Raw genomic sequence first — 14,100 nt, 5'->3', positions numbered from 1 at the left:
GGACTCCTAAACCACTCCTCCGTCCCATTTTCTTGGAGCTGGAACTGCTTAGGTGCATTGTGGTGTCAATGAAACACTAGACTCTCCGTCGATGTGGGGATTATACTTATAAATATTTTGCAACTCCATCCCGCCCCCTCCCTTAGAAAAGTGTCGAACTCAGTATGGCACTGAATTGAACTGATTAAATATAGAACATGAGGTAAGACTCACGCACTTCTTTACCCCAGAACGCTCTGGCTCAGGCCTAACCCTGTAGCTCTTCCTGAGAGCACACGGACAGGGGCCCGATTTTATTGTTTAATAAACGTGGCTTATATTAAGAGGGGGTGCCTTCAAATCTGGAGTCAAAGCTACTTTCCTTCTCAGATGCTGTCTTACATTAGGAAAAATTAAAATATTATTGTTACATAATTTAGAGGCCTTCTACGTTATTAGTAACACAGCAGACCTAAGAGAGACTCAAGACCCTTAAGGCAAGGTGGACCTCAGCTCATACACAAGTTCAGCACTGAACAGTCTGGAGAATCCAGGGAACTCAGGGTCAGCGGGGCCAGGAGGCCTCTGCATGCTGCCCAGCACTGCATGTACTCATGAATGATTAAAATGTGTTAATGCGTAGATATAACGTGCCCTGCCAGTCCCCACCTGACAAATGGGTTGTGTTTCCTCCCTGTTTTCCTTGCCCTTCTGGAATGCGTCTTTCTATTTACTGGTAAAGTAAATGTTTGGTCCTCACACTGTGCTTTTCCATGGAGAAGACATTCTGAAGTCGTCCCTGTAGTCTGAGTTTAGGCCACATGAGTCTCAAGTGCTCCATTTTTTAAATGAACAAAAAAATGGGAGACAGAAATATTCCTGCAACTGGTGACCAGCAAGCAAAATGCAGAGGGAATAAAAATATTTACAAGAGATCTTGAATGAGCGTAATTAAAATTTGAGATGAAGAGGAAATGTGTAGATGTTTTTGTGCTGCTCTAAAAGAGATTTGGGAGAACTTTTAAGCATTTTTAAGCTAATAAAACCACTTATTCTAAGTTTTATCATTTAAAACATAGGTGTTTTGGGACGCTTGGGTGGTTTAGTCCATTAGCTGTCCGACTCTTGATTTTGGCTTAGGTCATGGTCTCAGGGCCGTGAGTTCAAGACCCGTGTTGGGCTCCGCAGCCAACAGCAACAACCTCCCCCCCAAAACCCCAATAAAATGTGGGGGTATTTTTCTTGTCAAGATGCATGATTAGACACATTTTTATCCTTATTTGCTACTTTAGGCCTTTAAATGAAATGAAGTCAGGGACAGAGGGGTCTGACAAAGGAATGATTTACAAGCACATTTACATTTTCCTCAGGTTACTGGGAACACAAACTGGGATAGAGAAGGTAGCGGGGGTCAAACAGGTTATGTATTTTTAATTTTCAAGAAGGAAAACAAAGAGGTGAGGTCAGGCGAGTGGGGCAATTCTCCACCCTGCCCACCAGGTGGCGATGTTGGCCCAGAACAGCTGGGTTGCTGTTGGGCTGGGGAAGTCCTCCAGGTCATCAGCCATCTGTGCCGGGGAGGAGGAGGATATTTACAGTCTGGGGACATGGGAGGGGGAGGGGAGGAAAGAGAGAGTTACCAGTACCTTGTGAATCATTTGCGTAAATGTACAGACAAGCACATATCAAAACATGCATCATCCATCTTACAAAATCTGTAGGTAGCATGGATCTTTATATGAGCACATCACAGTATGCTTGCCCCTAGACCTCCCTCAGACTTAGTGAAAACACCTCAGACCATCTTTTCTTACTCTTCAGTGCATTTGACTTCTCAACTTTTCAGCAATGTGACTGTTCATCTCAAAATTAACTTGACTTCTCTGTCCCAGCACCTCCACGTTTTATATAATCATAGGAGTGCACACACATCTCTCTCTCTCTCTATATGTATATATATACACACATGTATAAATACATACACATACATCCATCTCTCCCAGAAATAAATCTCAAGCTATTGTTTTCAAGTTGAATCAAAGGAAGATTGGTAAGAGAAAGATCTCGATAACTTTTATAACCTGGGAAAGTAGTCAACTTCCAATCTGGGTTGTTGCTATATCCTTTAGATAGCAGAGTTTTGATGACTAGGATGTCAGAATCTTACCTTTACCATTACTGACACCTTTCGGATTGTGCTGGATCAATGACTGTTACGGTATTAACAAGCACGCCCTGTTTCCTGAGGTTGCTTTACAACAGGAGAGAATTTACTAATGCAGGCTCTGAAGGCTTTGGTCCTAAGGGGATGACCATTTGTGCTACTTTAAGTATTTTAAAGCATTTTAAAAAGCACACTCCATTCCTTAAAATATTCCTTCAAAGGTGCTGCCCTGATCTGTCTATGGTTTATCATCTCTCAATACCTAAAAATGAAATTAACATCTGCTTTTGGTTTAACAGCTCAGATCAGGACTGTCCTGAACACACAAAGCACTCAGTGTGTCTGCTTGGGCAGCGAGGAACCGCACCGCAGACTAACGGTCCCAAAGCCCTGCGATGTTTCTCTTCTCGGTTCTGAAATTAATACTTCAGAGCAACAGAGGGAGAGTCTGTCTCTTCCTCCTGTCCCACAAATTTGTAAAAGTCATCATGCACGCACGTTGGTCTGTTTCATGGTGACAGGAAGTCTGGCCATTTTATCATCCTACTCACTCGAAGGGAGATACTCATCACATTAATGGCAGAACTGTTCGCCAACATTAATAGAGTAACAATTCAATGCTAGTGTTACTTCTACCCCTATTACTCCACCAAAAGGCATGTTCCACTGTCTAATCTTCCAATGGTCTGAAATGTTACATACACACTTTATTACATCAGTGATACCCCAGATGGTAGATGTGTAATGAACAGGATGGGCAATATTTACCTCATTTTTTCAAGTATGAAGGTGGGTGATGGAGAATCATGCATTTACACTATGGAAATTGAGTATAAAATGAATACATGTTTCTGTTTTCTAGAAGCAAGGCATATACTTACGAGAGAAAGATTTGGGAATTAGTGCATGAAAATCCCTAAAGCCATCGGCCCCATATACAACTGCAATAAAAAAGGAGAAAAGAAAGCTGGCTTTTGATAGTGTTCATGAGACACAGTAAATGTTTAAAAGAAAGGTTACTGTTTTTAAAAAAGAAGTATTACTGCTCAAAATCATTAGTTAGCTACTAATCAGCTACTCTCAGCCTTCATACAGGCAACTGAAAGGTAACCCCGTGATGCTCAGAAACAGGACTGTGACATCCAGAGGTCTGAGCTCCTGGCATATTATCTACTACCCCTGCTGTGCTAAGCACCTTGGGGGTCATAACCAAGAACACATTCTAGAACTATGAGGAACTTTTCAGCAGAAGTTGTACACACGGCCCCCAGATCTGAGCATCGAGGCAGAGGTTGTCCCAGGAGAGCACGTATCTTCACAAAAGCCGTGTGTTTCTTACCGGGCTGAATGCATAGCAAACGTTCTTCATTCACCTTTTCAACATTTCGTAGAAAGTGTTCATAGAAAATTAGAAATGTTCACATGACCCACTGAGTGGGGAAAATTAGTGTTTTCCCCCACCTCAAAAAGAGCTATCAATTTCTGTGGGTATTCCTTATCAGCTGCTTTCATAAATGTTATCAGTGCCTCAAATCTTCAAGTTCTTGTTTTGTCTTTATAGGTCAGAGCTCCCCACCATATGTCTATGTCTGAAGGCTTAGTAGGTACCATCCATGTGCACACACGGAGCATGATGCAGACGTGTCCACACACACACACACACACACACACACACAGTTTTCTCTCCAACGGTGGCATCCCAACGTCTATTGGAGCTGTGAGCACAGCGCAACTGCTAAATTAAACTTGTTGGATCACCCACTGAATTAGCAGAGGAAAGACCCCACGGTGTCCTGCAGGAAACAGACCCACTGAACCTTGCTGAAACTGTTCTAGCTTCCAAATTTATCTGACCACAGACCGTCCTGGTTTTCCCAGGAAGTATTTATTAGAATATTGGGATAATGGGCAAAGCTGTTCGTTGAAGTGACCACCTTAATTATTTCCCAACAAACAGTCTGAATCTAACAGAGACGGTCACTATCATGTGTCCCATCAAACAGGCAGGTCAGCGGCGACTTGCCCGGGTGTACCTGTGCTCAAGGTCGGCAGCCAGCCAGTGAAACGATGCCAATTTGACAGTGACCTTTGCACTGAGCTCCAACCCCAGTCTCTCTGTGCATGAGAGTGCGCCCATCTCAGATGATGGGAGAAAAGGCATGTCTTATCTTTTAAAAATGGGGGCATTACAATACATGATCTAAGACTCTGATTAAATTTTTAATCAGACACTGCCACATACCCTGAGATGCTGCTCAGATGGCCCTGGGTGTCCCCTCAGCTCCACAGGCCACACCTTGTGTGCATCATGATGAGCACGGTGACGAGAGGTGTTCATGGCCACTAGTAAATTACGGGTACAGGAGCAAAGGGATTTGAAAGGTACGCTAAATACAAACTGTCTGATGGTGGAAAATGTAGACTTGCATAGGGCTTGGGTCATCCAAGTGTAAGCCCTGAAATACAGAACACCATCACGGTACCTCATTAGACATTAAATGTTCATCATTTTCAAGAGAATCCATTCCTTGCCTACTGTAATTCAAACTTTTTGAGTTTTGTCCTTCATCTTTGATTCCCTAAAATGGACAAAAAGCTTAAAAAACCAAGCACGGCCATAGCCATAGAGTTGTTCTACTTTCCCCTAAGAAAGCTGAGCCGATAGGAATTCACCCTTGGTCACGCACCACACATGTTCGTGTACAACCAACTTCTCAGTCTGGAAGAAGAACATGGCATTCCTCTGGACGGTAATTATGCACAACAGGAAAACATGAAGCTCACCCTATCCTGTTCTGTCCAGTTTTGTCTACTTCTGTCCTGTCTGGTTCTTTCTGGACCTATCCTATCCTGCCAGGTCCTGTCCAGTTCTGTCTAATCCTATGCCATCCTAACCTGTCCGGTCCTATCCTGTCCAGTTCTGTCTATTTCTGTCCTGTCTGCTTTCATCTGGTCCTGTCCTATCTGGTCCTGTCCTGTCGTGTCTGGTCCTATCCTGTCTAGTTCTGTCTGCTTCTGTCCTGTCCAGTTCTGTGGTCATGTCCTGTCCAGGTCTGTCCGGTTCTGTCTTGTCCTGTCTGGTCTGGTCCTATTCCATCCTATTCTATCTGGTCCTGTCCTGACTGGTTCTGTCTGGTCAGGTCCTGTCCGGTCCAGTTCTGTCCTGCCCTGTCCAGTCCTTCCTGTCTGGTCTATCCCTCATGGAAGGCATTCACAGGGAGTTCGTAAATGCCAGGTACTTGCAAAGAACCTTCCAGAAGCTGCCTCAGTCTTCGCCATGGTCCCACGAGGCAGGAACTATCACCAGTTTACCAGGGAGGAGACTGGGGCTCCAAGGAAGTCCTGCAGTTTGTCCTCCTGGTGGTTACCATGGAAAGGTGCAAATCTGAGACCATATCTATCTAACACATTACATTCGTGTGTAACGTGTTAGTTCTGAACACACATTCTCCCGTGCAGGAAGGGCCTTTGAGGAGCTGTGTTTTCCCTATCATGGTGCTTGAAAGGTGTCAGGAGGGGTGTTAGTCCAGCTACGCACACATGTACACACTTAGGTGTGCAAGCACACACATGCTCGCCCACACACGGGGGCCACGGCGCATTTACCAATAGTCCCCCACAAGATGAAATGATTTGGCCATCAGCAATTTAGAAAGCATGTCCCCACTGGCTCTGCCCTCCATGCAGCTACCCCACCCCAGCTCATCTGGGCCCTCTGGGACATGGGGTGAGCACGCACAGTGTCTCACAAGTCCCTGTCTCTCCCTGAGACAGCTGGTCAGGGGCTCACGTGGTCTGACGGTGCTCACATACTTCCGGTGAGCCCTCAGGTGGGCCACAAAACCCTTCTTCTCACTCACGTGCGGAGAGGTTTGCAGGTGAAGACCTGTCCTGTCCCTTAGCACAATCCTGCCTGTAAGCCTAAGACTCGAAGCAAAGCAGCTCCTCTCGCTGGGGCTAGACCCTGACCTGTGGGAGCAGGGAAGTGATGCTTCCATGAGGGGCTTTCAGGCGTGTGTTCTGTTCTTTAGTAAATCCCACCCCAAATTTTAGCCCATTGTTTTCAGAAGGGTACAGACAGAAAAAGATTCAATGTATCTGAAGTTTTCTGAATGTCATGAAATGCATTCTTCTTCTCAAGACCAAATTTAGTTCATTTGGTAGGAATTTTTATTTGCCACATTGTCGCGAATATTTTCAAAGAAAATGCTGTCGATGGCTCAGATTCTAAGTTCTATTCAGACTGCTACCTTGACGAACATTCTGGAAAACAGATGAAATGCCCACAAACCGCACTTGTCAGTTTGCATTCGGTCGTGCATGTGAATCTCTCATGCTGTTGTCACCTTAGGGAGACATGAAAACAGACCTGAGATTTTTCAAAACAGGAGGAGGAAGTCTGTTCCACTTTCAAGTCAAAGAAGGACACTGACGATTTTCTGGGGAGAGTCAACATGTATAGATTCGTATTTAGGAGAAGTTAGAAATACACTGGGGTCTGACTTTTATACATATTCTTCAAATCATATTAGCCTGTTGGGCATGGTCAGATCATTAGTGTCCTATTAACTTGAGTTAGTACGGTCTGCAGTGACCTTTGCAAGGCTTACCGATCTGGCATTTCACGACTGGAAGCCTAACCCTGCCCGTGCACCAGCGACAGGGTCCCCCGATTGGGATGGTAAAGAGAGGCCAAGGACAGGACAGGTGACCCTCGCCAGAGCCGAAACGCCATGGCTGCACTCCGACTACGGAATGAGTTAACCTGCAAATCTGGATTCTCGTGGAATTCTTCCATACCTACACATTCCTGGGATGGATATTTGTTCTTAGCCTACCCTCGACGTTGGAGAGCTCCGGGTTCTGCCCAGGAAAGAGAGTGCTAGCTAATGTGTCCTGATGGCTCATTTCAGGGAGGCACTGATGTTCCAGCGTTACTAAAGAGAAGGCTGAACTACAGACAAATTTAAAGTCTGACCCACAGACGCAGAGCCGGGGAGTGCTGGTGTGAGGTCTCATACCTAAACCGAGTCGGTCCTAAGCTGCTCCTTCCAGGACACACTGAGCTTTTCATCCCACCTCCTTTCCAGACTTTGGGGGCCCTGGCATGCAGGTTATGGTCTCACTCAGCCCTGCACCCTGCATGGCCCCAACTGAATGCCACACCCCGAGGGGCACACAAAATGTTTGTAAAGAGAGGCAGTGAATGTATGCCAAGGCTTCCTGGCTGTGGGAACTCACCTGGGCTCTGTCACAACCCAGCTCCCCCAAATCTGACCTCAAGATCTTTTTGCAGACCCAGCTATCCTTCCTCCCTCCCAGCTGTGCCAATGGTGCTCCTATCTGGATTCCTGGAGCTCGAACGCACACGGGTCCCCCCTGCACCCTGGACTCCCACAGCCCACCTCTGATCCTGCAGAGCTTCTCAAGCTTCCTGCTTCCCAGTCACATCACTTCCCAGCAGCACCACCCAGCCGAGGCTGCCTTGGCCTGCGCCACATCCTGCCAGTGCTTCCTGGCCCCGCCCCCCCCCAGCACGCTGGTGGAGATGCATCCTGTGGACCTTGCCTTCGGGCTCCCCTTCGTCGATCTTGCCCACTGCCCTAAGGTGGTCATGCCAAAGGCTGCCTTCATCAGCCCACATCCACTCCCAAAGTTCTCACTGGCCGGCACTGTTACTGTGAGCCCCAAATCCCAAGACCTGGGTCTGAGTCCCTCCAGGACTGGTCCCTAAGGATGGTAACTCTCTCAGCAGGCCATGCCGCTCAGATAATCAAGTGCATGAGCCTTATGGAAAAATGTAAGAGAAAGCAAACTCACCAACTGCACCTTACTTGTGGATGCCCTGCAAGTTTCATTCAGCTGTGCAGGTAATTATTTCCTAACTATGCCTCCACCACCATAGGAACGTGGTCCCCTCCTGGAGCCCTGTCCATCTCCACCCTCCACAGGGCTGGATGTCACCCCTCCCCCCTCCCATCCCTGTGATGCCCACCTCAAAGCTGGCTCTCTCTCAGGCCAGCTCCAGCCCAGAATCCTTGGGGCACATGCCCAGTTCTGGACTTGATGTGGTCCGGAACCCAATTCTGAGCTCAGATGAAGAGGCTACACGTATTGGCTTCCCTCTTCCCCCATTCCTCTCCTCCCGCACATTGCCTAGAACATGCAAGGTGTTCAGGATAGAACTGCTGAGTCGACAGCCTTTACTACTACTTTCTGAAGACAACTATCAGATCTAAACATTTTCCGAAGTTCATTCACATCCAATGAGAAGTTGCAAAATATGCGGCAGAAAGCACTTTAATTTCCTACGTCAGTGGAGAGTGAGGCTCCCAAGAAACTGGGTGCATTTGGAGCCAGTTAGGAACAGGGAGAATCGCTCTTGTTGGTTTCTGCTCAGGGCTAGACTTGACTGCAGTTTGTATACACTGAGCACACATGGACTGGCTTTCAGTTTGAATGTGTGCCCTGGCCTGTGTCTCGTCCCCTTATGGGAAGGCAGGGGCAGCTTCTGGATAGTGGGGTGCAGAGCAGGTTTTGGGTCAGAGGTGTGTTTGGCATTTGGCTCTACCTCCCATCAGCTGTGTGGACTGAGCGGTCCAGGGCCACCTACACTGAGCCTCAGTTTCCTGCCCCTCCAAGTGAGAATAATCATATCTATCCTCGTCAGGTTTATGTGAAGACCCAGGCCTTCGGCATGCTGAAGCTTTTTTTCTTAGTGGAAAAGCACAGGCAGATAAACACCCATCTTGTCAACGAAGACTTCAGGCCCTATGGGATCAGCTACAACCCACTAACATTAACCGAGTTTTCTAAATGGGAGAAAAAACAGAGAGAATGCTTTGTGGGATCACTGGCTGTAACAAGCAAAGACACATGTCCTCAGGGAAACTGCTGTTGGCACCATGACCCCCTGGGTCCATGCAGGCTTCCCCCTGGCCCCAGATACTCCTGCTTGGTGCTCCTCTCCATTTGAGAATTATGCAGATGGTGTTTCAGGCAAACTGCCAAGGTCATGGGACAATTTTGGTTGCTTGAACTGGGCCTTGACAAAGATGTCTAAAGTCAACTTTGCTTTACTTTAAACTCCCAACTGTCAGATCTGCCTTCCAGAGCAGACAGGGCGCAAAGCTAACTGAGAGCCCAGGGAACGGATGAAAACCCGGTTCTGAACCTCTCTCTCTCTCTCTCTCTCTCTCTCTCTCGATGCAGCACAGCTGGGCACCTATCCTATTTTTGTTTATGTTTTATTAATACACCTGTCATGTCTCACGGTGAACTAAGGGGCAGAACAAAAGCTCTGATGCGCAGACCTGTAATTTAGAAAGGAAAGAACAGTACGTGAAGAAGAGTTTCCTTCTGAAGGGTACAAGTAAGAAAACAGCAAGTTCAAAAACGATGATTCTATTTATGGGATTATCCTTGAAAGTCATTTGTGGTCATTTGGTGTCATCTGTGGCCTCCTGTCACCAACACCCCCCAAGACACAGTTCATCACAACTTGGGGGTGAGACATCCCATAGATTAAAGAACAGGGTGAGGCTTAGTTTCTGACTGTTATGTCCTTTTTGCTCTTTCATTTTTTTAATGAAAAATTACCTTTGTGTGTGTGTGTGGGGGGGGGTAAAAGTAACATTTGCCTGTGCTAAAGATCACAAGTGTACAAAAGTAGCAAGGTGAGATTTTCAGAAATTCACCTCCAACGGCTGTACATCTAAAGAAATCATGCGGGGGAGAACACGGGAAATACTACTAAAATAAATAATAAAAACAGAGCGACAGAGCTTAATCCAAGCTTTAAAAAGCGCGAAGGAACATTTTCAGGCACCGAATCACGCCTGGGGAAATGAAGTTGGCTGGAGAAACAGTGACAAGACAACGCGAGGTCCCGCCCGGCGTCAAGGGAGGACGAGCCCGTATGAGGCCCTGGGCAGAAGCGACAACGTGAATGTCCTCCTCCATTGCACATCTCATCCCAGGGAGGGACGTTTATGCTGGGGCACAGGGGCCCACACAGTAAGGGAGGGACATTCTACAAAGCGACTGCGCCAATGGGCAGGGGCGGCCGCCCAGGTGTGTCCGCGGCGGGCGGCCGTGGGTGCAGGGCCACCTGGCCAGCAGGCCCTGCAAGGACAGGGACAGCACCGTGCTCCACCTGCGCACAGGGCAGGGCTCACCCCCAACCCCGACAGCAAGGGACGCGGGTCGCGCAGCTCGCCAGCCGCCTAGGCGCCCGCCGCGTGGGCCGCGAAGCCAGGCCCCCGTCTGCTGTTTGCGCATGCGCTCCCGCCGAGGTCGCTGCACACGTGTTTCCGATGTGGTTTTCCCGCGGGCACATTCGCACTCAAACAACAGGCTGAACCCTCGCTGCCAGGGGGAAGGGAGTGTGGCAAAACGCGGCACGGAAGAGGAGAGGAAATCTTGCAACCCGTTGTTACACCTGCGAGTGTGGGGCCGTGCGGGCCTGGAACGCATGGGGGGCGGGGCGCAGGGGACGGGGCTCCTGATGGAAACCCGGGAAGGGCTGAGGATGACAAAGCCAACCCTGTCGCCGGCCTCCGGGCTCAAGGGCGGAGCGGACACAGCTCGTCCAGGCTCAGCAAACACATTCCCTCCCTTCCCCACAGTTGGCACCGTGTCAAGCCCCAAAGATTCCAGGAGCCCAGGCCCGGCTTCAGGGAGGCCGCAGATAAAGTAATCTCCCCCAGGACACACAGAGGGTGGCTCCCCTGCTGTCCCTCCCTTCCAGAAGCTCTGAGGGGTCCCTGCCAGCATTCCAAGCAAAAGGTGACTCAGCAAAGGCCGAGCAGGGTCAGGAAGAACAGCTCGGGCACTGGCCCCAGGGGCCCTGAGCCCAGAGGGGCAGGAGTGGGCTCTCTGGCTTCACATGGGCACCGATCCTTGAGGGAGGTTGACCCTGCTCATCCTCTGAGGCCGCCGGGGCGCTCAGCAGGCCTCCGGATGCTTTCCCAAGCTGCAGGGGCCACGAGGCCCCCATTCCTGCCTTTCCCGTTTCTTCCTGTTCTCTGCCCCAAAAGCATACTTCGCAGGCACCAGCTCAGCCAGTGAGCCGGGGTTTGGGGATGTGGGCGGGAAAGAGCAGGAAGTGCAAGACACCTGCGTCATGCGCAGAGGAAGACAGGGCCGAGGGTGGGAGCGGTGGCCGGGACTGAAGCCTGCGGGGTGGGGGGTGGGGGTGGGGTGCATCTGGCCTGGGCGCTGGGGCACACAGGCGTGTCTGTGCACGCCTGTGCACTTGTAAATGGCACAAAGATCACTCTTCCTGCACACGTATTTCACAAAGGCAGCTCAGGAAAAGAGGCTCGAAGCTAGAGAGCCTGCCACTCACAGTGACTTTTACATTCAAGACAACAATGCGGGATGGGGAGACAGGAGTCCCCTAGCTCTGAGAACCAGATGAGCCCCGCATTCCCGGGGGCACCTTCACCGCCCCAGCCCAGTGAGCGGGCTGCAGACAGGAGCCCAGGCATCAGACTCGGGCCCCCACTGTGCTGGGAAGCCACAAAACTCCTGCTCCCTCCCGTTAAATGGCAAGCTAAGCATCCCTGTAGAGATTTCTGGGGAAGGAACTGTGGCCCATGGCAGGACTCCCCTGTCCCCAGCTGATACCGAGGCTGTGGGGACATATGGCTACTTTAAGCTCTTTAGTAACTAGCGTTAACGAACTGCTCACCTTGAAATGCTCCTAAGGGATTCCTTAACACACCCCCCTCCTTCTTCCCCTTCTTGATCTCTCCCTCATGATTTCTAAACTTCTCTCTAGGCTTCATAACTGCTAAGCATATGGTGTTTTGTCAACACTCACGAGGAAGCTCTGGGATGGGGCTCGGACCACCAAATGGGATGACGGAACGGGGGTTTAGGGAAGGACCTGCCCGCGCCCTCCTTCTCCCTCTGAGAGGCTCTGGGGTTTGAGAGACCCTCACAGCCTCAGCAGGACTCAGTCCCCTCCCATGTGACACTGGAACCCAATGCCTGTTTTGTCCCCACACATCTGGAGGATGGAAGGGTAGGGCAGCCCCCGAGCAGAGGTGCCCACCCGCAGTACCAGCCCCTCTGCTGACGGCCCCACAGCCTCCGACTGGGACTCACTCATTACTCAGCAGCCTCCCACTGCCCGGCACCTCAGTCAAAACTGCACATCTCTTGGGAAGAACCTTCAAATATCACGCTTTTTTTTTTCCTGGTAGATGTCAGCACTTTTCAGGATTCGAGAAGCTCAAAAAGTCCTGTCCTTCACTTCAGCACCGTTTCTTTGAAATGAGGGAGGTTCTTCTCTTCCTTTTCCCCTGTCTCTGTCGTTTTATGATTCAACATTTTACTGGGAAGCATGGGAGAAGGACCAGAGCAGCCCATGCCTTCCTCCATCTAGAATCCTGCCGATGCCAAACAAGCAAGGTCAACGTTAAGGCCGCCTGGCCCCAGCAGCTGGCTGCATGTCGTCCATGAGCAGCTACTGGGTGCCGGCCACTATGGGAAATGCTTTCCATACACCGGCGCTTGCATTCTCGAAGCAGCCCCGTGAGGTGACCATGACCCAAGTTGACAAAGGAGGTGAGGAAGTTTTGGGAGGTCAGCTGGCTGCCCCAGGTCACCTGGTGGGATGGGGCGAAACAGGGACTTGAAGCCATGCTCTTCACCCCATAGCTCATCTTTGTCCCTCCAAGGCTGCCCTATATGCCCATCCGAATGGAAAGCCGAAAAAAGCGTATGTGACCGGGATGAGAATTTCGTCTCAGGTGGGAGACATAGAGCCGACGTTTGCCAACCCCCCATTCTAGCTGTTCGTCAGTTTACGAAATGAGGCCCCTTGGCCGAGGCGCACCACACAGCCTTCGAGGAGTGGTTTATACTTCAGGCACCGCACACAAAACCCCAGCCCTGCGTCCGGGCAGCACAGGACGAGAGAAAGTCCTCGTTCTCGGGGAGAGCGGGGCCAGACAAGTGCCACAGGGCCCGGCTTCCCCGAAGGGCAGCAATCACAATGAGCAGTGGGGAAGAGGGAGATCCCTGGGGTGATCAACACAGAGGAGGCCGTGTGTGTGGCGGGTGGTCCTTCCTGCCGCTCGGACGCTGGGGCTGCAGAGGGGGATGAGGGGTGGGACTCAGAGGCCTCTGGAAGCTGGGATGAGGTCCGAGGCCCCTGCCCAGAGGGTCCCATGGTGGGGACGGGGGTCAGGTGTCAGGACGGGGAGGGGGGGTGTGGCCGAGGAGATGCCGAGGACACTCTCCCCACACCCCACACCCCACACCCCACAGACAGAAACAGGAAAGCTGGGGGCCAGCAGAGTGGTCTGGGGGAGAGGAGGCTCACAGCCCTGGGCTGAGGCCCAAAGCAGACGGCCACCCCCCCCGCGGCGCCCCGCGGCCCTGCGGGTCTCGCGCCCATCTGGAATCAGGCCGCAGATGGGAAACTCCAGGCTTCTGAGGAAAACCGTCCCAGCTATCGCCAGCTCTCGGGTTTCCAGAGGCCCCAACTTCTGCATTCTGTCCCCGCTCCACCTACCCTCATCCTCCTGCTGCCCCATCCAGATGCCGCCAGGAGGCAGGGCCCAGAGCACGATTGTGACACGGCGGCATGTGTCATATTGTAACTGGGTGTCCACATCCTCCTGCCCGAATTGTAACAGCCCAGAAGAGGAACCAGGGCGAGGAGTGAAATATAGGAATGCAGGGAAAGAGGAAGCCGCTGCCAGACACCAGCCCAACCGAAATGCGGAGAATTATGGAGAAGTGACAGAAAGGGAAGCAAGAGTAGGGAATTGCATTTGGTGGCTTGGCCAAGTGAACATGCATGCACTGATACACACTCACAGACACAGACTCACACTCACACACCGATACATGCTCACACACACACGGACACACACAGACACAGACTCACACACCGATACATGCTCATACACGCACACACACGGACACACACACACTCACAG

General features: G+C 50.6%; 1 protein-coding gene across 14 annotated transcripts in view; it reads right to left on the bottom strand.

The window, feature by feature from the left end:
- Positions 1 to 14,100, bottom strand: part of IKZF1 (IKAROS family zinc finger 1) — a 76,998-nt gene that overhangs the window by 28,722 nt on the left and 34,176 nt on the right. Inside the window, exon 3 of one of the 14 annotated variants that reach the window (XM_021703677.1) lies at positions 3,025 to 3,084. The exons of the other annotated variants lie outside the window; for them this stretch is intronic. Within the exon in view, the coding sequence (XP_021559352.1) occupies positions 3,025 to 3,084 (60 nt within the window). The remainder of the gene's footprint in view (positions 1 to 3,024; positions 3,085 to 14,100) is intronic. 14 annotated transcript variants of the gene reach the window in all.

Source organism: Neomonachus schauinslandi, chromosome 12 (assembly GCF_002201575.2).
Source record: "Neomonachus schauinslandi chromosome 12, ASM220157v2, whole genome shotgun sequence".
Classification (NCBI taxonomy): Eukaryota; Metazoa; Chordata; class Mammalia; order Carnivora; family Phocidae; genus Neomonachus; species Neomonachus schauinslandi.
Note: the sequence above shows the minus strand (reverse complement) of the source record. Positions and strands in the feature narration are given on the sequence as shown.